The 25827-nt window shown below is 36.8% G+C and overlaps 1 protein-coding gene across 1 annotated transcript in view; it reads right to left on the minus strand.

Moving 5' to 3' along the window:
• Positions 1–25827, minus strand: part of GRID2 (glutamate ionotropic receptor delta type subunit 2) — a 1378765-nt gene that overhangs the window by 262321 nt on the left and 1090617 nt on the right. The window contains exon 12 of the mRNA XM_059665394.1: positions 19622–19760. Coding sequence (XP_059521377.1) covers positions 19622–19760 — 139 coding nt within the window. The remainder of the gene's footprint in view (positions 1–19621; positions 19761–25827) is intronic.

A 25827-nucleotide genomic window follows, 5' to 3' on the forward strand; every position in this document is an offset into this window, starting at 1 on the left:
CTCTCCAGTTTCCTACTATGGATGCATATTTCAGTATCTGCCAAAGGGCAGATATTGTTGTAGCTCCAGAGCCCTTTAACAACCACATAAAAAGCCTGCCTGGTGCCCAGTGCTGTTCATTAGTTGCAGCAGCTAAGAGCTGTCATAGGTACAATACAAAGGAGGTTTTACAGCATAAAAGAGTGCTCTACAATTAAAACTTAAAAGAACAGCTAATATGATGGCAGAATGAGAATTAGTGTTACTGAGCCCCAAGAAGCAGGCGAAAGTGTTGGAAAATGGGGTGGTCGGGTAAGGTAGGCCAGACACTGAGAGGGACTGCCCAGTGGGACTGCCCAGTGGCAACTACTAATTTTCTAAAAACATGGGTTTTGAAAATGTAAAGGTTTGCATTTCAGTCCCTGGACAAATTATTTAAACGTCTTCAAACTGCAATTTCTTGAAGTGAAACAGGGGAAAATAATCTTTTAATAAGGTGTCTGGATGTTTGAAGTAGATATTACAAGTGAGCCACTTAGCTTAGTACTTAGCTCTCTGTAAGTGCTCAATGACAGGTAGCTGCATTTATTAAATTTATTATTATTGCTATTACTTTATTCTTATTGTTTTATTACTATCATTACTATTACTTCGGTCTCCATGGTTTCTGGAATTGCCGTCTCCTTATTTTCCCACAAATTAGACTCATTCTCAGAGAGCCCCTCTTCCTCACCAATGACCTTTCTAATGCTCCCACCCCATCTAATCTCTCATCAAGTTCTGCACATGCTATCATGTTGCAAATCTGTTACTACCTTTACTTTTCCATTGCCAATACCCTCATAATTTCTACTTAGAAAATTATTTCAGAGCCTTTTCTCCATGTCTATTCTCACCCACCTCTAATCCATCCTCCCTGAACCACAGCTAAAATGCTCTTTCTGATATGCAAATCTGATCCTGTCCCTGACGTATTGAAATATTTCCTCTATACCACACTGCCCTTAGAGAATAGTTCAAACTCCTTAGCATTCAAAATCCTCTAAAACTTTGGCCTAATATATTTTTTTCCTTTCTCAGAAACAACCCTTTGCCTCATTCGTATTCACATTATAGGACAAATAGATTATTTCATCATTCCTTGCTTTTTTGCAGCAACATGTCTGGGTAGGTGTTTTCTCAGCATAAGAAGTTTCCTTAACTACTTGGTGAATTCTTCCCCTTCAAGGTCAAACTCCACTGCCTCCTCAGTGTTCTTTTAATGCTTAGAATGTGTTCACATTTCAACACTGTGTTTAGAAATTTTACTTCCTTGTCTACCTAACTGGAATATATGTTGCTGAGTCTCATAATTATTATCCATCTTAGCCCAGAATCTGGAGAAAATAGTCAACAACCAGTGAGGCTCATTTGTTTTGGCTACTCTCCTTTATTAGAAATATACTGTCATTTGGAATGCCTGTGTTCCCATTATGCCAGTATTGCATAAAAATGGGACTTTACTGTATATTATCAGACATTTTGTGGATGACTAATCATGGCCAGGAGTATTGTACAGTTAATTAAAAAAAACACTTTTTTTTTAAAGGGAGTTTTGGAAATTTTTTATGTAACAAATAAGTTGTATAGCTTTATCAGACTTCTGGTGAAAAGAAAACATTTCACCTCTTATGTAAAATAAATAAATTAAGAGGCAAGACAAAAACAAACAACCAAACAAATAGGACTAAAACAGAATATTGGGAAAGCTGAAGTTATAGTCCATGATTCTAGTAGACAAAGTGAAATGCCTATTCCGGTAAGGAATACTCATCTAAGCTGTGTGGAAAATACAGACTAGTGGCTGGTTGATGAGTGATTTCTGGCTGAAGTATTAGAAGGTAGAGGGTGAAGAAAATTGTTCAACTAACTCTGCTAACTGAAGTCATGATTAAAAATACAAAAGAAATCATGGTTTTTGTAGCTAAGGAAGAAATAAACACCAGAACAAGGAAATAATAGTCACCTTTGATAATATTGAGTATTATTACAGAAAATTAAATTTTATGATTTTTTCTTTCAAGGGTTGATGTATTTAAATAAAGAGGAGGAAGGAGAATATGTACGCTCTACTTATAAAACAACAAAATAAGTACAATTTTCCTATTTACAGCAAGGCCAATGGCCCTTGTCCTATGGAAAACCTCATTCTTCATCTTAGTAGCTTGATCTCCTGTGAAGTTTCCCTAAACTCTGCAGATAAAAGTTTGTAAAGGAGGTCTAATGAAATATAAGGGAATCAAGGGTAATGATGGGGTAAACAAGACTCTAACTCTGATTTCGTTCTCAGTGAAAATGGACTATAGTTATTCACCACCTCTAGCACAATATTTCTTTATGTAATAAGACACGTCTTTGTCACTTTCATTTTTTAGCCTTCTCCTTGTTGAGTTAAACACTAAATTCCTTCTGGGCTCACTCACAGGACCTATTGCTTACTGTATTACATTGTTATTAACTAAGCCATATTTGTTCTCTTCTATATCAATTTTTGCCTAATTTATGGACCTTATAAGTAGGCCATGGTAGTCTTATAAAAGACCTGAATATATTTTACACTGCTAGGTAACTTGGTCATGTTCTTTTTAAACACCAATGCTACATTCCAAGTTTATAACTGACAGATGACTCGTTCTAAAACTGCCTTCGTCCTCAATTTTTGATCTATCATACATACACATACTCATACACATACACATAGTTGTTTTTTTTGCATCTCTGAGTGAAATGTCACATATTTGTCCCTATTAAACTTCATTTCACTTCTAATTACCTTGTTTTATTTGTCAACGTCCTTATGAATTCTTACAGTGTCGTTCTAGTCAATAATCGCCCCTACTCAATATAAAGTAATCTGTATATTTAAAAACCTCACTCCCTATTCCATACTTCTAATCAACACTGAAAATGTTAATTAGAATCAGGGCAAGCACAGACTTATGGGGAAAAAAGCTTTATTCAATATACCCTCGAAGGCTGACATTGAACCATAGATCGTTACCTCACATATGGCCCACTAACAAGCTGCGATACAATAATACATAATAATTACCACATGAAACAATGACCCAAATAAATACAGTTGTATTAAAGTGAGGAGTCAATAGTAATTTGTAATTTTTCTCTGCATGATCTTTTAAGGAGATTAAAGCATTAATCATATTACCAGATGATTTTTAGTGGAAAGAAATGACTAAAGAGAAAGAAGTTACCAGTAATAACAGTAGGACTAATTCAGTAGCCCATTCAAAGGCTCGGTGAAACATTACTCTCAAAGTAAGGTGGCAGGTCATTGTTTCAGGGAAGCTTCTAATGAATTTAACTGAAAACAAAAACCCTGGCTCTTCATAATACAGAGCAGGGGACCAAGGTTCTGTTGATAACTTAGTTTCCCAAATACAAAGACATTTTCCTTCTTCCCAGTGCAGTAGGTCTGCAGATTTCTCAAAAAAGGATTTTTAAAGTAATCATTCAGATAAATTATCCTCTATTCCTAAATAGGTAGGATATTTCATTTTTTGAGGGCTTTCAACTAAAAGTAGTTCAAATTGCATGTCCTGAAACCCTGAGTCAGGTCTTAGGAACTGCCACTCAGATTCTACATGTCCAAACTGTTTTACAAATGTGCCTCCTGCCCCTCTTTCAGCAGCAAATCTTGCGAGTTCTGCAGCATCGCTCTCAGGAAATGACAATCTTAATGTTTAAAAGCAGCCCAGCCAGCTGGCTGCAGGTGACCTGGGGCATCTGGTGACTCCAACCTTGCCCTAGGTCAGTGATGGCGAACCTTTTGAGCTCGGCGTGTCAGCATTTGGAAAAACCCTCACTTAACTCTGGGGCCGTGTCACATATAGAAATTTTTGATATTTGCAACCATAGTAAAACAAAGACTTATATTTTTGATATTTATTTTATATATTTAAATGCCATTTAACAAAGAAAAATCAACCAAAAAAATGAGTTCGTGTGTCACCTCTGACACGCATGTCATAGGTTCGCCATCACTGCCCTAGGTGAAAAGATTAGGACTTGGGAAATAGTAGGGGGTTGTGTAGAGAGTGCATATGTATAGGAGTGGAGGAGAAATCCATTAAACACAAATAGACTATCTTTAGGTGGTGAGCTTGTGGAGGAACGATGAGGATCAGAAAACTGATGGGGTCAAGCAGATACTTAGGGGGTGGTCAAGGTCAGCACACTGAGATTGCTGGCATGAAGGGGAGAGCAGGAAGGCAAGGTGGGACTAGAATAACATAAAGGGGGGGAAAAGATAAAAAGATACAGCAACACAAGTGTTTTCTTTTAGATCTGCCTTTCAATGTAGGATTTCTTTTATTTAAGGTATCTATGCGAATATAATTTTATCCATTATCTCAGATCTTGTTTTTTTTTTTTCATAGTTTTTTAAATTGATATCCTTGCTTATTAAAAATCTTTTAGGTCTATAGAAATTGCAAGTAATTAACGAGTCCTATTGAATAAAATAATGGTATCCATAGTGCTCTGCAAATAACTACTAGATTTTTGAAAATCATTTTAAAGTTCCAGGCCATTTAAACAGATTTTTTTAACAGAAATCAGGATGGTTATATGGCTCCCAGTTGAAAGAGACTTGAGTTTAGATTATCTAGATTACTGTTGTGGTTTTTTCTTAAGAGTAGTTTTAGGTTATAGCAAAAATGAGAGGAAGGTTCAGCGGTTTCCCATGTATCCCCTGCCCTCACACATGCACAGGCTCCCCCATTATCAAATCCTTCCCTATCATAGCACATTAGTTACAACTGATGAAGTACATTGACATACCACAATCACCCCAAATCCATGGATTACATTAGGATTCACTCTCTGTGTGACACATTCTACAGATTTGGACAAATACAGAATGCCATGTACCCATCATTATAGTATCATACAGAGTATTTTCACTGCCCTAAAATGCTCTGTGTTCCACCTGTTCATCCCCTCCACCACCGATCTCTTTGCTATCTCCATAGTTTTGCCTCTAATTCTTTTGTTATAAGCGAAAAATTCCGACTGTATCTCCGACCTTGTTTAACAAAATACCTCATCTGTGTAGTTGATATAGAATTTAATAGTTGAAGGAAAATTAAAAATATTTAAAACAGTGACAACAAATATCTGTGGAGTGAGATAAGGAATGGATCACAATTTTAAAGACAGAAAAAAACTAAGGTACAAAGTGGTAAGAGCTTGGCTTATTTAGTAGCAGGAAAGGACTTGAACATTCGTTCCAAGGTCTCTAGTCTCCATCAGCAGTGTTTTTCCGCCTGACAGCCCCAACTGCCGATCCCACTGTCACTGATTTCCATCCCTTACTCTGCCTACGGGAACTTCCCCAAAGCATGCCCCCACCCAGACCAGCTCCTCCAGAGGGACTGCACAGATATTCCCAAGAGCAGGACTGTGGTAGGGAGGACTTACTTATTCATAGGACTTCAGATAAAAATGGAAAATGACAAGCAATAGAGAAGAGGCAGGAATTTATATTCTTGAGACCTTAATACGTTTCTAGGCTTAGGTGACTAAGGCTGGGGAGAGAGAAAAGAGGATTTGACTTGTTGAGAATGATTCAGCTTATCCATCAGAAGGAGATCATCTTAGGGGTTGTGGGAGCTTATTCGATTGCAAACTTTTCATTTCATTGAGCTCAGTATAAACAGAGTCGATAACAATGCTAATATAAGTTCTTGGGAGTCACAAATAAAGTGTGTAGCAACTTTTTATATTTTACATTTTTGCATCAGTTCTTTTTTAAATTTAATTTTTTTTCTTTATTGTTTAAAGTATTATATATGTGTTCTTATACCCCCATTACCCACCCCCCCAACTCATGCCCTCACCCCCCTGTTGTCTGTGTCCATTGGTTAGGCTTATATGCCAACTTTTTATTAAATGCTCACTGACAGGTAGGTTTGAAAGACCAACATACTTCTGAGGGTGTTTCTGTTGTTGTTGTTGCTTCCAAACAGAAAGACAATATCTTGTCTGTCACATCTAGGTGGCTATATGTTTATAAAACATCCATCACTGTAGCACTTAAGGGTTTTGACAAGTAAGTCGTTTCTACACCGAATAATACAGAGTAAGCAGATGGATGGCTTCTCTGTCTGCAGTGCCTGCTCACTCTGGAGCTGAGGCTATTCTACTCTGTACTAAACAGCAGATGAATCAGGCTCCGCTTACTGCAGTCACCTGGATTCTGGCTGCTCCTAACAAAGTATACAATTCCCTGCTGAGAGATATAAAACAGCTTTCTGCTAGGAGACTGACTAAGGGAACCCAGAGAGCATACCATTTTAGTCTCCCTCTCATATCCTGGAACAACAGGACAAAGAAATGGCTTCCATATACTTTTCTGATTTTTATCCTCACTGGATGATATGTTTATTTGTTTTTGAGAGAGAGAGAAAGAGAGAAGAGAAGAGAAGAGAAGAGAAGAGAAGAGAAGAGAAGAGAAGAGAAGAGAAGAGGAGAGAAGAGAAGAGAGGAGAGAGAGAGAGAGAGATTGCCTCCCATATGCACCCTAACTGAATTCCCCCAACCTAGGAATTGACTAGGAATTGAACTCACAACCTAGGAACTGACTGGGAATTGAACTCACAACCTTTTTTTTTTTTTTTTTTTTTTTTTTTTGGTGTACCAGATGATGCTCCAAATCTTTCTGCTTTTTTATGAGGTATAATAAACAAGTCATAGACTTACAAAGTCTCAGGACACATTCGAAGAAATCCCTTTCTGGCTCATTCATTTAATGAATATTTACTTGTAAACGACTATGCACTCAATTAGGCACTACATAAGAAACTGTGTTGATACAAAGGTGATAAAACACACATTTTAATTAGGAAGGTAATACAAATAGGATGATACTCCAATACAAAGCTAGATGTATTCAGAGTGTAAGCAAGGCAGATGCGAAGTGGTTCAAAAAAGGGAGATATTAAATATAGTAATGGATGTTATGAAGAAAGCTACATACAGAAAGTGGTATATGAGCTGTGTGCTGTGAGAGGGTAATTCAAGATGAGTTAAAAGGGAAAACTTGCCTAACAAAGACACGCTTACCCAGGTGTAGTGCTAGTCACTATTAGTAGCAGCTGGGTTTTAGTGACAGTTAATCAAGCTAAGGTGAGACAACAGAGTGAATCACTTTGCTAAGTCCTTATTTATTTTTATAATTTCAGAGTAGGCTTACTGACAGCCAGATTTTCAGCTTTGGAGGCCTGAAGGATTAAGGGTCAGGGCAAGCAGACAACACCATTGAGGGAGAACAGGGGGTTAGGGCAGTGGCTGCTGTGTCAGAAGCAATAGTAGCAGCAGCAACTTTGAGGTCTAGGTGAACCAGGGGAAAGCATACATTTAGTGTATGAAATTGTAGGCAAAATGGTAAAACAAAAAAAGTTATTAGCACCACCAAAAATGGGGGTGGAGAGAAGAACAGTCCAAAGAATCCACATGAGCGCCTGGAGAGCAAGCAGAGTAATGAAAGCAAATGTTAGACGGGTTGTATCCAGAATTATGTGATGTCCTCTACTTCTTTTTTCTTTTTTTATGTAATAAACTTTTGAAGTTGAACCCATTCTCTTTTTAACCTCAGGGAAAATAAGGGTTACATGATTATGGAAAATGACAAAATCATTGGGCGAATAATCTGTTTCTAGGATACCATGTAAATTAGAATTATCTGGCAGTAACTTAGCTAAATATTATTTAGCCATTAATTATTTTATGCAAAATTCTCTATGTTTCACAAAACACAAAGACCCTGATGTTTTTCATTCATTCATTTGTTTATCTCAATCAGTAAAGGTTTAGTCTATTTGTTAATAATTATAGGTGATTTGATCCACTGGTGAAGACAAAGGCTCCAGTCCAGACTGCCTGGATTTACTATACTAGCTTTTAGTTTCATCATTTGCAATTGGAGATGAAAATAACTTATCCCTAATGGGCTATTATAAGAATTAAATGAGAACACCTATACAAAGCATTAGGAAAGTGTCTGTCATGTAGCAAGCACTTGGGAACTGTTAGCTGCTCTTATTATTAATGTTCTGTGCCAGGTAGTTGGGGAGTCATTAGGGGCACAAATATAAATGTGACATAGTCCTTGCCTTTGAAGAATGAACACTCTCAAAGAGGAGACATATACGTAATAACTAACTGTGCCTGGGAAAATGGAAGGTGCCAGAAGAGAAGACGGAAGCTCTGGATCATTTCAGGAAAAGGGGGAAGCATGGAAACCCCACAGAAGCATGAAATATCCTATGAGTTTGGCTTGACTGGAGCATAAACAAGTATGAAATGGGTTAATTGGTGCTAGTAGACAAAAAGGAGGCTGATCAGCTTTTGAAGGGTTCAGTATTCTCTGCTGATGGAGCTGGACTTTATTTTGATGGGAGAAGGTAATGATGGAAATTTTCAAGACATTTTTAAGGATGGAAGGAAGTAACTGAATGGATTCCACACTCTTAAAAAAATATATATGTTTTTATGGATTTCAGAGAGGAAGGAAGAGGGAGAGAGAGATAGAAACATCACTGATGAGAGAGAATCATTGATCGGCTGCCTCCTGCATGCCCCACTGGGGAACGAGTTTACAACCCAGGGATGTGCCCTGACTGGAATCAAACCATGACCTCCTGGTTCATAGGTCAATGATCAACCCCTGATATAAGCCGGTGGGGCGGATTCCACCCTTAAATAATATAAACTTGAATGAGAAGAGAATGGAGAGAAGGAAGCAATAGTTGGAAAAAGAGAATAAGAAGTGAAGTAGCAGACAGGGAAAGCCAGGATCTTTCATTGCCTCATGTCAAGAGAAGAAAGAAACACACACACACACACACACACACACACACACACACACACACACGACTTAGAAACAAAAAAGGTAGACAAGAAATAGGAGAGGGGAATATAGTTAGCCTCTACCTCATTTTGAAAATAGCTTGTTAATCAGACAATGTAACCCACCAAACATGCTAAAGAAGAAAAATAATATGAGAATATCAGTTAATTTGGGGAGGGGGGGAAGTATTTGACAAAATCCAACACCCATTCTTGATTTAAAAATAAACACACACACACACACACACACACACACACACACACACACACACATATATATATATATATATATAAAAGGTTAAGTGACCATCCAACCATCTGACCATCTGACCGGCCAGTACATATGACACGCACTGACCACCAGGGGGTAGACACTCAACGCAGAAACTGCTGAGCTGCGGTGACTTGGCAGCAATGGTTCTCAGGTGATGCACCCTGAAACCAGAGAGGAGGAAGCCCAATTCCTCGCAGGGCTGCACGATTCCACCTTTGGCCGTGGGTTATGTTGTTACTGGGGCACTGTCGGCCCCCAGTCTGGTTTATTGCCGAGCTACAGTGACTTGGCAGCAGTGGTTCTTGGATGACACTCCCCGGAACCAGAGAGGAGGGAGCCCGATTCCTCATGGGGCCATGATATTCTACCTTTGGTCATGGGTGCAAGAATCCTTGCACTGGGCCACTAGTAGATAACTAAGAATAGAAAAGAATTTCCTCAACTTGATAGAAAATATCTACTAAAACCTGCAGCTACCATCACTCCTAATACTGAAAGACTGAATGCTTTCCCCAAGATGGGGAACAAGATAGCGATGTTTATATCACCACTCTTAATTGAGACAGGACTAGAGAAGTTCTAGCCAGCACAGAAAAGTCAAAAGGAAATAAAAGGCACGTAGATGAGAAAGAAAGAAACACAACTGCTCAGTTTTGTAAATAGCATGAAGGTTTACATAGAAAACCCCAGATAATCTACCCCAATCTCTTAGAGTTCACAGCAAGGTCACATAAAGTCAGAATATAAAATCAATTATGTTTTTATATTAGCAATGAATACATGGAAACAAATTAAAAATCCAATGTCATTTACAATCAATGGGAAAAAAGAAATACTTAGGCACAAATCTAAGATGTGCAAGGTTTACGTGCTATAAATTACAAAATGCTGATGAAAAAATTTAAAGATGCATATAAATAGAAAGATATACTATGTTTATAAATTGGAAGACTCAGTAAAGATGTGAATTCTCCCCCAAATGATATACAGATTTAAGCAAGTCCTATATATACTAGCAATATTTTTTGTAAGTGTAGACAAGATTATACTGAAATTTATATAGAAAGGCAAAGGAAATAGAATAACTAAAAAAATTCTAGGGGAGAAAAGTGGGAGAAATCCCTCTACTTGATTTCAAGCTACAGTAATCAATACTTTGTATCATTGGCAGAGGGATAGCTGCATAGATCAATGGAACAGGAAGGGTACCCAGACATAGACTCACATAGTATGGCCATCTGAGGTTTTCAATACAAAGGTTCACAAGTGATTCAATGAAAGAAATGTGGCTGTCTTTAGCAAATGCTGCTGAAAATATCCATAGGCAAAAAATGAACCTCAAGCTAAACTTTACAGGTAATACAAAACTTAACTCAAAATGGATTATAGATTTAAATGTGAAATGTAAAACTAGAAAATTTTTAGAAGAAAACAGTTGAATTTGGGGGGATCTAGGACTTAGTCATGACATCAAAGGCGTAATCCATAAAAATAAATAAAATAAATTGGGCTTGGGCTTCATTAACAAAAAACCTTTTGATCTGTGTGACCTGTAAAGAAGATGGAAAGATAAGCAACAAATCAGGAGGAAATATTTGCAAAAAACATATCTGTCTAAAGGACTTGTATCTAGAATCATGTAAAGAACCCTAAACAGTAAAAACCCCCAAATAATTCAACTAGGAAATGGACACAAGACATGAAGAGATCTTTTGTGTAAGAAGATATAAGGATGAAAAGATGTTCAGCATCACTACACTAGGGAAATGCAAATTAAGACCACAATAAGGTGCCACTTCATGCCTATAGGAATGGCTAAAGTAAAAAAAAAAAACAAAAACAAAAAAACTAGTGACAACACTAAATGCTGGGAAGGATGCAGAGACACTGGATCCCCTACAATGCCGGTGAATATGTAACATAGTATCGCCACACTGAAAAATATTCTGTCACTTTCTTAAAAACTAATCATTCACTTACCACACTAACAACTGCACTCCTGGGTACTTCTTCCAGAAAAATGAAAACATATGCACACAAAAACCTGCACATAAATGTTCTTATCAGATTGATATGCAATAGCTAAAACTGGAAACAATAAAAATGCCACTTACTAGGTAAATTGCTAAATAAACTTGTCCATCCACACCATGGATTACAACTCAGCAATAAAAATCAAACTATTGATACGTGCAACAACTTGGATGGATCTCAAGGGCATTATGCTGAATTAAAAACAAACAATGTCAATTTCAAAAGGCCACATACTCTATGATTCAACTTATATGATACTCTAGAAATGACAAATATAATAAGAATGGAGAACATATTAGTGGTTGCCAAGCACTGGGGGTGATGGCGGGGAAGGAGGAGTTAGTGTGACTATAAAGGGGTAGAATGAGAATTTTGTAGCGAGGGTGTAGCTCTATATCTGTATTGCAGTGGTGGTTATACATTCTACACTTGTGATAAAAGTGGCATAGAACTATATGAATGTACTAATGTTAATTTCCTAATTTTGTTCTTGTACTACAATTATTTAAGATGTAGCCATTGGGGAAACCTAGGAGAAAGGTACATGACACATCATTGTACTTATATCTTTGCAATTTCCTGTGTATATATAATTACTTCAAAATAAACAGTTAGAAGAAAGTTCGTTTAAATATTTATAGAGTTTGTTGCTACATGACAGATTATGGATTATTAATGTTTTGTCCTTCAGAATTTTACTGTACTTTCCTATTATCTCAAAATAGCCTTGTATTACTTGTATAATAAAAAGAAAATGTATGACAAGAGAATAAAAATAAGCCTAACTTGTTTTTTGATGGCTCAAGGCTAAAAGTAATTAGCAGGCAGAATGGAGCCTGTGAATAACAGACCTTGAGATGCAGCTTTTCTACAAAATTGTATCTGAAAAGTTGCCTGACCGAGTGATTTCTAGAATCTACTCACATAGTAATTCTCTTCTTCCTTACCTGTTTAACAAAGAGGTAGAAAGCCATATTCTCTTTATATATCTTTTTAAAATAAAAAATAATCTGAGGCTATATTCTTGCATTCACTAGAAATGTAAATGTTAGCCTAGCGAAAAAATGTTTCTCAAGCCAAATTTATTATAAATTACCTTTAATACTTAGGAATTTTCTAATTAAATAGCCTTTGAAACAAGAAGATATGTCGGTCAGACTTATATGAAGTAGAGACATACTAGTTAAATGCCATGAATATACGTGCATTAGACATTTCTAATGAGTTTCCTTACACGCCTACACCTATTCCCACAGGTAAAGCTGTCTTTCTGAAATGATGTCACTCCGTTACCTCCAAGAATTCCAAATTCCTTAACAAGCCTTATCATGCCCTTCAAGATGTGGTCCCACCCTCCTTTTCTATTTCATTTCCCACCATTCTCACATGGCTCATCCCCATCCGGGAAGAAAATTAGCATATTTTGATCATTTACCCTTTGCTAGACACCATCCTGCTGGGGTCCAACCCCAGCAGGTCCAGGGGTCCCCAAAGGTGTGGATGGAGTCGGCGAAGAAGGAATGACACGTAGACAGAGTTCAGTTGATCAGCAGCCTAGCCAAGATCTCTAGCCAGGATCTCCAGCCAAGTACTGGTCTGGATCTCCAGCAAAGTTCTGGTTAGGATCTCCAGCCAGGTTCTGTGTCCATGTTCTCTTGCTAGGTTCTCCAGGTTCTCCAGCCAGGTTCTATAGCCATGTTCCCTCGCTAGGTTCTCCAGCCAGGTTCTGTCCAGGTTCTCCAGCCAGGTTCAGTCACCAGGTTCTAGTCAGGTTCTCTTGCCAATTTCTGTAGTCAGGTTCAGTCCAGGATCTTTTGCCATGTTCTCTCGCTAGGTTCTGTCTCTAGGTTCTGAGGCCAGTTTCTGTCCAGGATCTTTTGCCATGTTCTCTCCAGCGAAGTTCTTCTGTCTCTAGTGAACGTTCTGTGTAGGTTCTGTGCCTAGGTTCTGTCTCTCTTGGTTCTGTCTTCTAAGTTCTGTCTCTTTCTGTCTTGTTACATCTGTATTTATACCAGTTGATTCAATCCTATCAATCTCTATTACAAAGGTTAGGGCGTTTCTTATCTCCATTCCAGGGAGTAAAGATTATGTAGCTTAAGCATGATTGTTCGTAGTTAAAGTGATTAATTACCCGCCTGGCACTTAGTTGAGGGGTTTTATTCCCTCCCTAACTTCAGGAGAAAATCCCTACCTGGGGAAGCAACCTTTCTCAGAGAGGAGACCTTGATTAAAACACATAGTGCCAAGAAGGTGAGCAAACATTTTAAGAACAGTATGCCATATATGCCAGGTCCTTTGAAACAGCAAGGATGGACCGGCTCCCGGCACCATCCTAAGAATTTCATATCTCTGTTGCTTTTGCAAATGACCACCAGTAAGCCACCCCTTCAGTCTGATGAAATTCATCCTTTAAGATCAAGCTCTCAGGTCGTACCTCAGAGAAGCTCTGTGATGCCTGACAGTTTCTTTCCTCTCTCCTCTCTCTCCTCTCCCATGTACAGAGTAAAATGGCTCCTTCCCTTGTGTACCCACAGCATTTTATAAATAAGTTTAACAAAGTCCTTGTGTCATTGAATTCTACATTGCTCTCTCTCCAAATAGATTGTGATTCAGGGATGCTACTTAAATAGCTTTATAGACTAAATGCTTAGTACAGTGTTTACATTTTATATAGATATATAATTAAACTAAATGTATGAAGATAATATATTTATTTAGGAGTTTTTTTAGTTAGGAATTTATCCATTTCCGAAAGCATGATTGTAATGATCTCTTTGGATACTGATTTGCTAACAATAGTTATACAGTTCCTTGAGGGCAAAGAAAAGGTAGAAATCCTTTCATTACAGAGCACCTGCCAGTTGCAACCACTCTTTCTATTGATACACTAGGAAAAAAAAACTCATCTCCTCCAGTAGATAGAATATTTATGAAGCTCTTTTTTCCATATGCTTGGAAAGAAATGTATCTCAAATTAGTTTGATTTAGTGACTGCATCAACTCAATATTTTGTTTAGTCCAACCTCAACCATTATGGACAAAAACAGCATTAAATTTAAAAGTATGGTGGGATGTTCAGATCCCTTGGAACAGACTCAAGCTCACTCATAGCCTTAGGAAACGAAAGACTTCAAGTTTTACCACCAAAGACTAATCTGACTAAAATTATTAATGACTATAACTATAATTTCCCCTGTAGCGATTTTCACTTTTATATGGTTTTTGAAAATTGCATCACAACAAAAACTAATGGAGCTGCTGTTGATGTTATTCCCCAGTGTTTAATCTGCAAATTCCTTCAAAGCTTCACATGCTCCATTTCACCACTGCAGCCTTTAACCTGGTTACCAACAGAAAAAAAGTGCATTCCATTTTCTAGGTATTTGAAAACAATTTTGCTATACATTCTTACTGTTCAATGACAATGAAAAAGCTTGTGTCATTAGAGTCTTGTAGAAATTGCATATTTTCCCTTTGAAACTGAACTGGGCACCCAACACTACCCATCCCCAATGGTCACAATCTGTCATAGTTATGTTGAGCTGCCCCTATCATTGAAGGGATAGGAAATTATAAAAACTTGAGTTCTCTTTTTCAGGGAAAATACACCTTCAAAATGTCTATTAATGACAAATGTCAACCAGAAGGGTAGATGCCAATAAAGATCTAATTTTGCAAAAGGGGTACATTTTATAAAATGTATTAAGCTTCCCAAGAATAAATAAATTGAATTGCTCCCAGCAAACTATGGCTTTCTGTCAACCAACTGTTCAAAAGTAGCTGCTTTCCTCCTCCTCTCACTCACGTCTCTGTGATCACCTCTATCTCTTCTAGTCCGGAAAAATGACTTTGAATTTGGGGGATGAAAATGTAGTTTGTGTATGTGTGCTAATTGCAGAGCAAAATTGGGCTGGAAAAAGGTACACTGGCAAGTATTGCTTCATTTAGTGAAGGGCAAATCTTATGACTATAAATGATTAGGAAGCATGACATTGAATGGTATCATAAAAAAAGTTTTTGTCTTTTCTAAGAAAAATCACACTTAACAATTTTCCAAGAAAATTCGACATTAGATGCAGATGGAACTTTGAATGTTTCCAAGAAACATTGAAAGCAATTATGTTTACCAAAACAGCTGAGGCATGAAATTAGAAGATGCCTTCAAGTTGGGGAAGAGAATATTCTTTAACTTATTTGGCTTTGATTTCCCCCTTTTAAAATTAGTCTAGTGATAAGATTAGAAGGAAGGAAAGATTTACTATACCCACTGTTGACTTTTAATAATGTGAGTAGCATTAGAAAGAAATGTTTTTAAAAAACGAATAATCAGTTATCTTAAATTATGAAACTACACTTGAGGAAAACATCATGTGAAATTACGATTTTTCCCCATTAGGTTTATTTTTAGAAAAACCCACTTGGGTGCAAAAATGTGATAGAGGCTTTTGCTCCCACTGCGATTGCATGAAAGTCTAAATACAAACTAACGCTGGCAAAGTTAGTAATGACTAACTAGTTCATATACGTGCATGCACCATGAGGTTTACAACCTCAGTGAAGCAGTGACTCAAGCAAACACATTGTCAGAACAACTAGATAAGGAAAAACTTCAGTAGATATGGCTATGGATTAGTATTGAATTGATATGGGTTAGATTTCCACCTCTGACACTACTGACAATGTGATCTTGAGCATTTAACTTCTGATGTTTGTTTCTTGTGCAATAAAAATAGTATCTGTATTATTAGTTATTTTAAGGAATAAATGGGAAAAATATATGCTTAATAAATTCATCATAAATTACCAGTGAATCTTAACTATAACTTTTGTTTATTATTATTGTCATTTACTGTATAAAATCAATTACTTTATTTAAAATTTTCTTCACTTTTTTAAAAGTGCTTCAAAATCAGATCTGAGCTATAGGTTTTTAGTTTTAAGTACACTCAAAATATGACAAACTAAACATAATTGTTATGCAATATATTGGTGAGATGAAATACTCTATTTAAAGTTTTAAAATTAGTATTCTTAGTGTGATTTCTATTATTGGATCTACCAAGCAATCTTACCTTGAATGGCAGATATCAATTATAAATATAATCTGCTCATGTTGGGGTGTATGCCCATAAAATTGACCCAACACAAAAATCTCCTAACTTTCAGTACTCTGTTTCCTCAGACCAATTGTGGATTTAAGAATGCAATCATTTATATCCCTATACTTAGCAATAAATATGTCTATGGCACACCCTTAATGATATTCTTTAAAAACAACTGGCCCATCCTATGCAGTGGTTCTCAACCTTCCGGCCCTTTAAATACAGTTCCTCATGTTGTGACCCAACCATAAAATTATTTTTGTTGCTACTACATAACTGTAATGTTGCTACTGTTATGAATCGTAATGCAAATAACTGATATGCAGGATGGCCTCTAGGCGACCCCTGTGAAAGAACTGTTCAACTGCCAAAGGGGTCGCGACCCACAGGTTGAGAACCGCTGCTAAGGTGTGGGATGGGAACTGGTGTGGTACATTTAAAACATAAGCTTTAGAATCAGAAAGGTTTTAGGTTTGATCTTTAATTAATCATTTATTAGCTGCCTGATTTAGTTCAAGTTACTTATCTTTTCAACTTCAGTTGTAAAATAGGTTATTAACAGCATGTAGTTCAGAAGATGGTTGTAAATATTAAATGAGCCAATGCATGTTAAACATTTAGCATAGCCTGGCATCTTGGGAATGTTAAATAAATAGCAATTATTATTTTCATAATTTTACTAATATCATTGATTTCTTGGCTGGGTGGTTGTAATATATTTCATTATTGTTTAAAATATGATTCTGGCCTGGTTGGCATGGCTCAGTGGTTGAGCATTGACCTATGAACAGGAGGATCATGGTTTGATTGCCAGTCAGGGCACATGCTTAAGTTGTAGGCTCAATCTCTAGTGTGGGGCATGCAGAAGGTAACCAATCAATGATTCTTTCTCATCATTGATGTTTCTATCTCTCTGTCCCTCTTCCTTTCTCTCTGAAATAAAAATTTACATATATCTACACTAATAAAAGAGGAACATGCAAATTGGTGTCACTCCACTACACCCACCAGCCAATCAGATGAGTATGCAAATTAACCCAACAAAGATGGTGGTTAATTTGCATACGCAGGCTTGGAGCAAAGACTGAAGGCTCCGGCCCGAGTGAAGACTGAAGACTGAAGACTGAAGAGGCTTGGCTTCTCCGCTGTGGCCTCAGCGGAGAAGCCAAGCCTCACTGAGGCCGGAGGTGAGAAGCCTAGCCTTGAGGCTTAGCATCTCTGATGCGGCAGGACCAAAGGCCTGGGTCCCGGGTGCCAGAGGAAAACCGGTTCTGGCAGCCAGGGGAATGAAGTCCTATGGCGCAAATCTTTGTGCAACGGGCTTCTAATATATATATATATATTCAAAAAATATGATTCTGATGGGATCATCAATTTGTGTATACACACACACACACACATATTTAAAAAATATGATTTTGATGGGATCATCAGTTCTCTAACTTACTAGAGGCTTGGTGCATGAAATTTGTGCATGGGGTGGGGGTGTCCCTCAGCCTGGTCTGCACTCTCTCACAATCCAGGACTCCTCAGGGGATGTCTGACTGCCAGTTTAGGCCCAGTCCCTGCAGTCGGACAGCTGGCAGTCAGACATCCCTCTTGCAATCCGGGACCACTTGCCCCTAACTGCTCACTTGCCTGCCTGCCTGCTCACCCCTAACTGCTCACCTGCCTGCCTCCTTGCCCCTAACTGCTCGCCTGCCTGCCTGCTCAGTGTGCATCACAGTGACAAGTCTTTCCAGTTATTCCCCGTTAATGGTCATTTAGGCTTTTGTATACATAGATGTCACATATAGAACTGGCCATAAGGATAATAAATTTAGAGGATGAGATTTTGCATCAAAGATATAATGTGAAAACAACTTGAGGAGCATGAATTTATGAGAGAAGTTAGAAATACCATTTTTGTAAATGGATGAAAAAATTTACTGTCTATTGTCATTATTAGTTGACTTTGGGATTTAATTTTGTATACCACAAGCAATTAAAATACCTTTCTTAGTTCTTTAGAGATCAATAATTCTCTACTTTATTTTTATTATTGTCTATATTACATAATAGTTTGTGACTAATAGACTTCATTTACATATTTTTAAGATAAGAACTCATATGTTTTATTTTAAAAATAACTTAAATCCCCATGAATTCCTTGATCAATCTGATTATTCTAATTTTGAATTGTTGGTTTTGTTGAGAAATGAATGCTCTTCAACTTAGGAAAAGTTAAACTACCTTGTCTTTGAATGAATAAAATATTTTCAGGGAAATTTTGTTAAAATAATATATAGAACATTGACTTAGGTAACTTTTAGGATTTAAGTGAGTGCATCATAGTTAATGACAATTTACCACAATTATAGCTGGGAAAAGAGCAGTTTTAATGGCCATATCCTATATAATAAAAGGTTAATATGCAAATCAACCTAATAGCAGAACAACCGGTTGCTATGATGTGCACTGACCCTCAGGGGGCAGACGCTCAATACAGGAGCTGCCCCCTGGTGGTCAGTGTACTCCCACAGGGGGAGCACCACTCCGCCAGAAGCCAGGCTCACCGCTGGAGAGTGCAGTGGCAGTGGCAGGAGCCTCTCCCGCCTCCACAGCAGTGCTAAGGATGTCTGACTGATGGCTTAAGCTGGCCCACAGGGAGCAGGCCTAAGCTATCAGTCAGACATCCCCCGAGGGCTTCAGGACTGCGAGAGGGCACAAGCCGGGATGAGGGACCCCTTCTGAGTGCATGAATTTTGTACAGCAGGCCTCTAGTTAGGTATAATGCAATGAAGAAATAAATAGAAAGTTGTTTTATATCTGGATAGTTTCTCTCTTTTCCTCTCTCCTCCCCCTTACTCCATTTCTCTCTCTACTTATCATCAATCTATCAATTAGTCATCTAATGTTTGTCTATTTACTCAGACTGTGAATAATGAGACAGACTCAAGGCAAAGATTGATAGTGTTAAACTTGATATATATATATATATCAAGTATATATATATTAGTATTACTCCTTGTTCCTTCATTTTTACAGTGTTGCCCAGATATAGTCATATATTTTGGAGTTTAAAATTCTGAATATCTGTTATCCTTTCAGAAAAATGTGGGTGGCAATGTTCAAATTATTCCCATAATTTTATTTTGTAAAAAACCTCTACTAATTCTATATTTTTGGGAGTAGGACTATCCTCTGATATCTATATATCACAAAATTAATCCTTTACTCAAAAAGAAGTCATAAATTCATTATCAGAAGCCATGTCTGTATTAAATGCTTTGGCACTCCTGTCGTTTATCATGCTTTGTGGCTGCTGGAATCTTTGTCTACTTACTGGATGGAGCTTTCAATGCGGGTGATAGTGAGGAAAGCAGCAAGGTTTGCTGTGTAAGATGAGATGACAATCAAAGCAAATAGCCACCAAGCCCCCATCATCATTCGGGTAGCCAGAGTTGTGTATGGAACCTCCCCACCTGTGGAAAGAAGCAAAGAGAAGACGAGAACATCAGCAAGTATTTATTGAGAATTCTGAGGTCATACACATTCAATATCAAGTTAATTCTTAAGTAGTGAGAAATCTTTGCACATAACATCAGCAAAGATCTCAGTATTTTGCTTATGTTCATTACTTCATATTTAATTCTCTTTTATGAGACTATGTGTGATCCAGTCAAAAAGAAGCATGATAAACATTTAGTATAATATGTTTAAATGATATTCCTTCCATCTTTTTGTTCAACCCTAGAATTAATTATCCTCTTATTATAACCAGATATACACTTAATTATTCACTAGTTAGGTGATATAAATACTATTATGCTTCTGTTTAATACAACTTTTTTAGACTTCTAGTTCAATAAGTAATATCAAATCATTTTTATTGTTAAGTTCCTTAGGATCATAGGTTACCAATGATCTTGGGATCACATATATTAGTATTGGCTTCAGCAGCATCGTGGATGGTTTGTTCTCCTACTTGACTAGTTACTCTTTATGATCTTGTAGAATCTTCCTATCTTCTAAACGTTGGCGTGCCTTTGGGCTTTGTCTCTAGATTTCATCTGTTCTCTGTCCACATTTCCACTTCAACTAATCTCAAGTCCCCTGACTTTGATAACACTCAAGCGCCACTCTCTCTAGAACAGTGGTTCTCAACCTTTCTAATGCCACAACCCTTTAATACAGTTCCTCATGTTGTGGTGACCCCCCAACCATAAAATTATTTTCATTGCTATTTCATAACTGTAATTTTGATACTGTTATGAATCATAACGTAAATATCTGATATGCAGGATGTATTTTCATTGTTACAAATTGAACATAATAAAGCATAGTGATCACAAAAACAATATGTAATTATATATGTGTTTTCCGATGGTCTTAGGCGACCCCTTTGAAAGGGTCGTTCGACCCCCAAAGGGGTTGCGACCCACAGGTTGAGAACCGCTGCTCTAGAAAGCTATAGACAAATGTTTACATGATTTCTACTTGGAATCTAATGGATATTTTAGACATTACATTTAAAACAAAACACTTTATTTTCACTCCTAAAATCACACTCCAGTCCATACTGTCTCAAGGAATAGCACCATCCTTCACTCTCTTGCTTAGACCAAATACTTAGGAATTTTCCAACATCCCATCCAGTAGCAAGTCCAGTCACCTTTACCTTCAAATTACATACCAAATCCTACCTCATCTCATCAATTCCAGTTCTATCACATTTTCTTTGACTGTACTGCTAAACCATTTAAATGATTCACCATTTACATCCTGGGAACTACCACTCCCAATTCTATCACCATGGTGCACATTTAAAAATATACATATATATTTAATTGAACTTATTGGGGTGACAATGGTTAACAAAATTATACAGGTTTCAAGTGCACAATTATATAACACATCATCTGTACATGGTATTGTATGCTGACTCCCCCAAGTCAAGTCTCCTTCCATATACTTTAAAAATGAGAATGTGATCATAGTATTCCCCTGATCAATTCCCCAGTGGATTGCCATCACTCTTGAAAAGAAAAAAAAATCCATAATCTCTATCAAAGCATACCAGTGCCTACATGACCTAATATACTAGTAAGGTCAACTTCCTGACCTTATATCTTATTCCACTATCTTGATAACCTTCTTGCAATTCTTCTATGTTGAATTCTGTCATAGGACCCTTGCACTTGCAATATTTTATGCAAGGAATTATCTTTTTAATTTTAAAATGACTTTTCCATTCAATTTATTGAAGTTTCTGCTCAAATAATACTTCCTCACACTTTATTACCAATATATTGAAAATAACTTCCCACAGCCCCATACTTGCAATATCCTTATCATTTATTTAGTTTTTTTTTTATTATTGTATAAAGTTTTACATATGTCTCCTTTTCCCACCCCAGGCAAGCCCCCACTGCCCCAGTGTCTGTGTCAATTGGTTATGCTAATATTCATGCATACAAGTTCTTTGGTTGCTTTCTAATCCAACCCTCCCAACTCCCCTCCCATTTGTTTCTGGATCTATTTTTGTTCATTAGTTTATGTTGATCATTATATCCCACATATGAGTGAGATCATGTGATATTTATCTTTCTCCAACTGGCTTATTTCACTTAGCATAATGCTCTCCAGTTCGATCCATGCTGTTGTAAATGGTAAGAATTCCTTCTTCTTTTTTTTTTTACCACAGCATAGTATTCCATTGTGTAGATGTACCACAGTTTTTTAATCCACTCATCTGCTAATGGGCACTTAGGCTATTTCCAAATCTTAGCTATTGTAAATTGTGCTGCTATGAACATAGGGGTGCATATATCCTTTCTGATTGGTATTTCTGGTTTCTTGGTAATATCCTTATCTTTTAAAAATCATATCTTTCCATATATTATATCTTTTCGTTTATTTTTCCCCTTTATTATATAGTTTCTGATATAGGAACAGTTTCTGTCCCTTATTAGGTAGGTAAATATTTATTGAATTAATATATGTTTTATTTAAAATTAATAGTACTTTTAAAAGAAATTAGGCTATTCTTTAAGAAGAGGAAGAAGGAAAAGGTAACGATAAAAATTATGAACAACAAATACATATCTATCAACAAGTGAATCTAAAAATCAAGTGAATAAAAAATCTGATGAACAGAGTAAACTAGTGAATATAATAGAATCAGGGCATAGAAAGGGAGTGGACTGATAATTCTCAGGGGGAAAAGGGGTGTGGGGGATGTGGGAAGAGACTGGACAAAAATCGTACACCTATGGATGAGGACAGTAGGTGGGGTAAGGGCAGAGGGTAGGGTGGGAACTGGGTAGAGGGGAGCTATGGGGGGGGGGAGGAACAACTGTAATAATCTGAACAATAAAGATTTATTAAAAAAAGAAATTAGGCTTATGCTAATATTAAAAATAAATCAAGGAGATATAATACTGGATTTGTGTAGATCCATCAATATGTGAATGACTTAACAGGATTCAATTAATTATACTATCAGGCAGATTTTTATGCCAATCATTATTTTTCACTGTGTAATATCTAAATTTTCAGTGTAGTTCAAATATACCCTTTGGCTATGTCCTGAGCTATTTTCCTGATGTAATATACTCAGAACAGGCTAACCTCTGATATCTAATACACATTTTTCAAAAGCAATTATAATGTATTTCAGATATTTACTGCTTCAAGAAAAACATTCACCTGACTTTTAAAAGATAAAGCATAAGAAAATATTTTTAAATCTACATGGCAACATCCTGGACAAAATGACTAATTGAAAAAATAATAAAATATGAACAAAATGATAGCTAAAGACGGAAAGATGTGCATACAAAAAATGGAACAAAAAAATTAATGACTGAAAAGGCTTATTGAAGGTTAGTGTCATAAAGTTAAATCTTTAATAGAGTTGATATAACTTATATGAAAGAATATTTGTTGAGATTTCTTCATCCATGGCATATAATCTGCACTTTGGGTAATTCAAATATTTTTGGAGAATCTAAATAAAATATTTTATTTGATATCTGCACTTACAAATTAAATGCTAAAAGTAATGGGTGTCTTGACTTCCAATTTTGGTAATTCTGAATAATCCTCCTGAGAGCAACTAGAAAAATTGAACATATAATGCTTTTAAGAGCTGAAGAGGCAGTAAAAATTAGAAGACCAAGATCTCAAACGAAAAAAAACAAAACACAAAAACACCCTCATAAATGTGACCTTTTATTTAGAACTACTTTTCCCAGAGGGATAAATGCCAATTTATCATAAGGAAGCCAAGAGACTGAGAAACTGAGTAATGCTTTTGAAAGTCTTCAAAGGTTAAGTGGCTATAAAAATTAAGGCCCAGAGCTTGCCAAATGAGGATAGGACTAAGAAAACTAGATAATCTTCATGTGCTTAGAAATCAATAATTGCAAGTCTATTAAGGCATGGATCAAAGAAAATCACAAGAGAAATAAAATATTTTGAATATGATAATAATAAAAATACTCCATACCAAAACTCCGTGTTTAAATAGCTGATGGGATGCCACTAACTTTGTGTTTAGAGGGAAATTCCTTGCCTATAATGTGTAAGGAAAGAAGGTTAAAAATCATGAGCTCATCAATTTTAAGTTTAAAAAAATCAAGGTCAACCTAAAGAACAGAGAAGCAAGAAAAGAGTAAATAAGAAAAGAATAAATATAAGAGCAAAAATCAATAAAATAGACAAAAAAATACAATAGAGAAGGTTGATCTAACAGTAGTTTGGTCACTTGAAAAGACCTTTAAAAACTATTAATATTGATCACAAAATTAGGTAAAGGCACAAAAAAATAAATAATAGGAGGAAAAAGGGTACTTTGTTGCAGGTGTTATAGACATTGGAAGGATAAAAAGAGGAAGCTCTTAGTAAAATTTTATGCTAATTAATTTGAAAATTGAGATGATATGACCAAATTCCTAGAAAAATTGCCACAAAAAGAAATAGAAAATTTGAATGATTTTATAACTCTTAAAGATTTTGAATTCATAATTAAAACTTACTCACCAAAAAACTCAAGGCCAGTAGCCTTACGTGGAAAAATATAACATGCTCTGGTAAAATTAACTAATTTTACACGAGTTTTCTTGATATTAGAAAGAAAGCAAGACAAGTTTCCATACATTTTATAGAAAAGGCATAACTTAGATAACAAAATTGGACAAGATCATTCCAAGAACGAAAAATTACAGGCCAATATTTTATGACTATAGTTACAAAAGACTTAAAATAAATTAGCAAAGTGAAAATTGCAATAAATAAATAGCATATTGGGTTAATTATCTAAAAGCAAGTGTTGGTTTGGCATTCAAAAATCAACATTGGATTTTACTTCATTAACAATATAAAGGAATAAAATCCTATAATCATCTTGGTAGATGCAGAAATGTCACAGATAAAAGTCAATATCCAGTCATAAAAAAAGAAACCTAAAATTAATTCAGCAAAGTAGGAATAAAAGAACTATTCTTAGTCTCACAAAGTATTTTCAGAATCTCTATAGCAAACATCATTACTTATAAATAAGTATTTTAAAAGACTATCTAAAGGCTACAAGCTGTTATCACTTCTATTCAATTGAAAGTACTAAACAATATAGTGCAACAAGACAAAAATAACTAAAAATACTAAGGATTGGAAGGAATGAATAAAAGTTATAAATTGGAGATGATATGATTATATATAGGTAGAAAATCTAAGAGAATAGAGGATAAATTACTAAAATTAAGCTAGTTATTAAGTTTCTTTGGTATAGCATTAAAGAAATCAACCATATATGTATATATCAGCAACAAACTTTTAAAACATGGAATTGACCCAGCACTGACTGGGGCCACTGCAGGTGCCCCGACCCAGCACTGATTGCCTAGGGGGCTGCAGATCAGGCCTGGAGAGAGGCCTGCAGAGAGAGAGGCAGGGTCTAATCCATAGCCTCTGTGGCAGCCATTGATCAAAACTTGCCTCTCTTTCTCTCCCGGCCTGGCAAACAGCCTCACCTCCATTTCTCTCCAGGCCTCCACTGGGGCTGCTGATCAGCCCTGCCTTTCTGGTCAGGCTCCATTGATAGGCCCAGAGATGCTGACTGGCATAGAAACTGACCAATCAGAACCAAATCTGGGTGAATGTAAGGAGCCAATGGCTGCCTAGGAGGCAAAGCTTTTGATGCTGACTGGCATAGAAACTGACCAATCAGAATCAAATTGGCCAGCAGAGGAGGGCAGTGGGGGCGAGATCAGGCCAGCAGGGGAGGGCAGTTAGGGGTGATCAGGCCGGCAGGGGAGAGCAGTTAAGAGCAAGATCAGGCCGGCAGGGGAGGGCCGTGGGAGGCAAGATCAGGCCAACAGGGGAGGGCAGTTGGGGGCAAGATCAGGACGGCAAGGGAGGGCAGATAGGGGTGATCGGGCAGGTAGGCAGAGGCAGTTAGGGGCAATCAGGCAGGCAGAGGCAGTTAGGGGCGATCAGGTAGGCAGGCAGAGGCAATTAAGGGCAATCAGGCAAGCAGGCAGAGGGGTT

Source organism: Myotis daubentonii, chromosome 1 (assembly GCF_963259705.1).
Source record: "Myotis daubentonii chromosome 1, mMyoDau2.1, whole genome shotgun sequence".
Lineage (NCBI taxonomy): Eukaryota > Metazoa > Chordata > Mammalia > Chiroptera > Vespertilionidae > Myotis > Myotis daubentonii.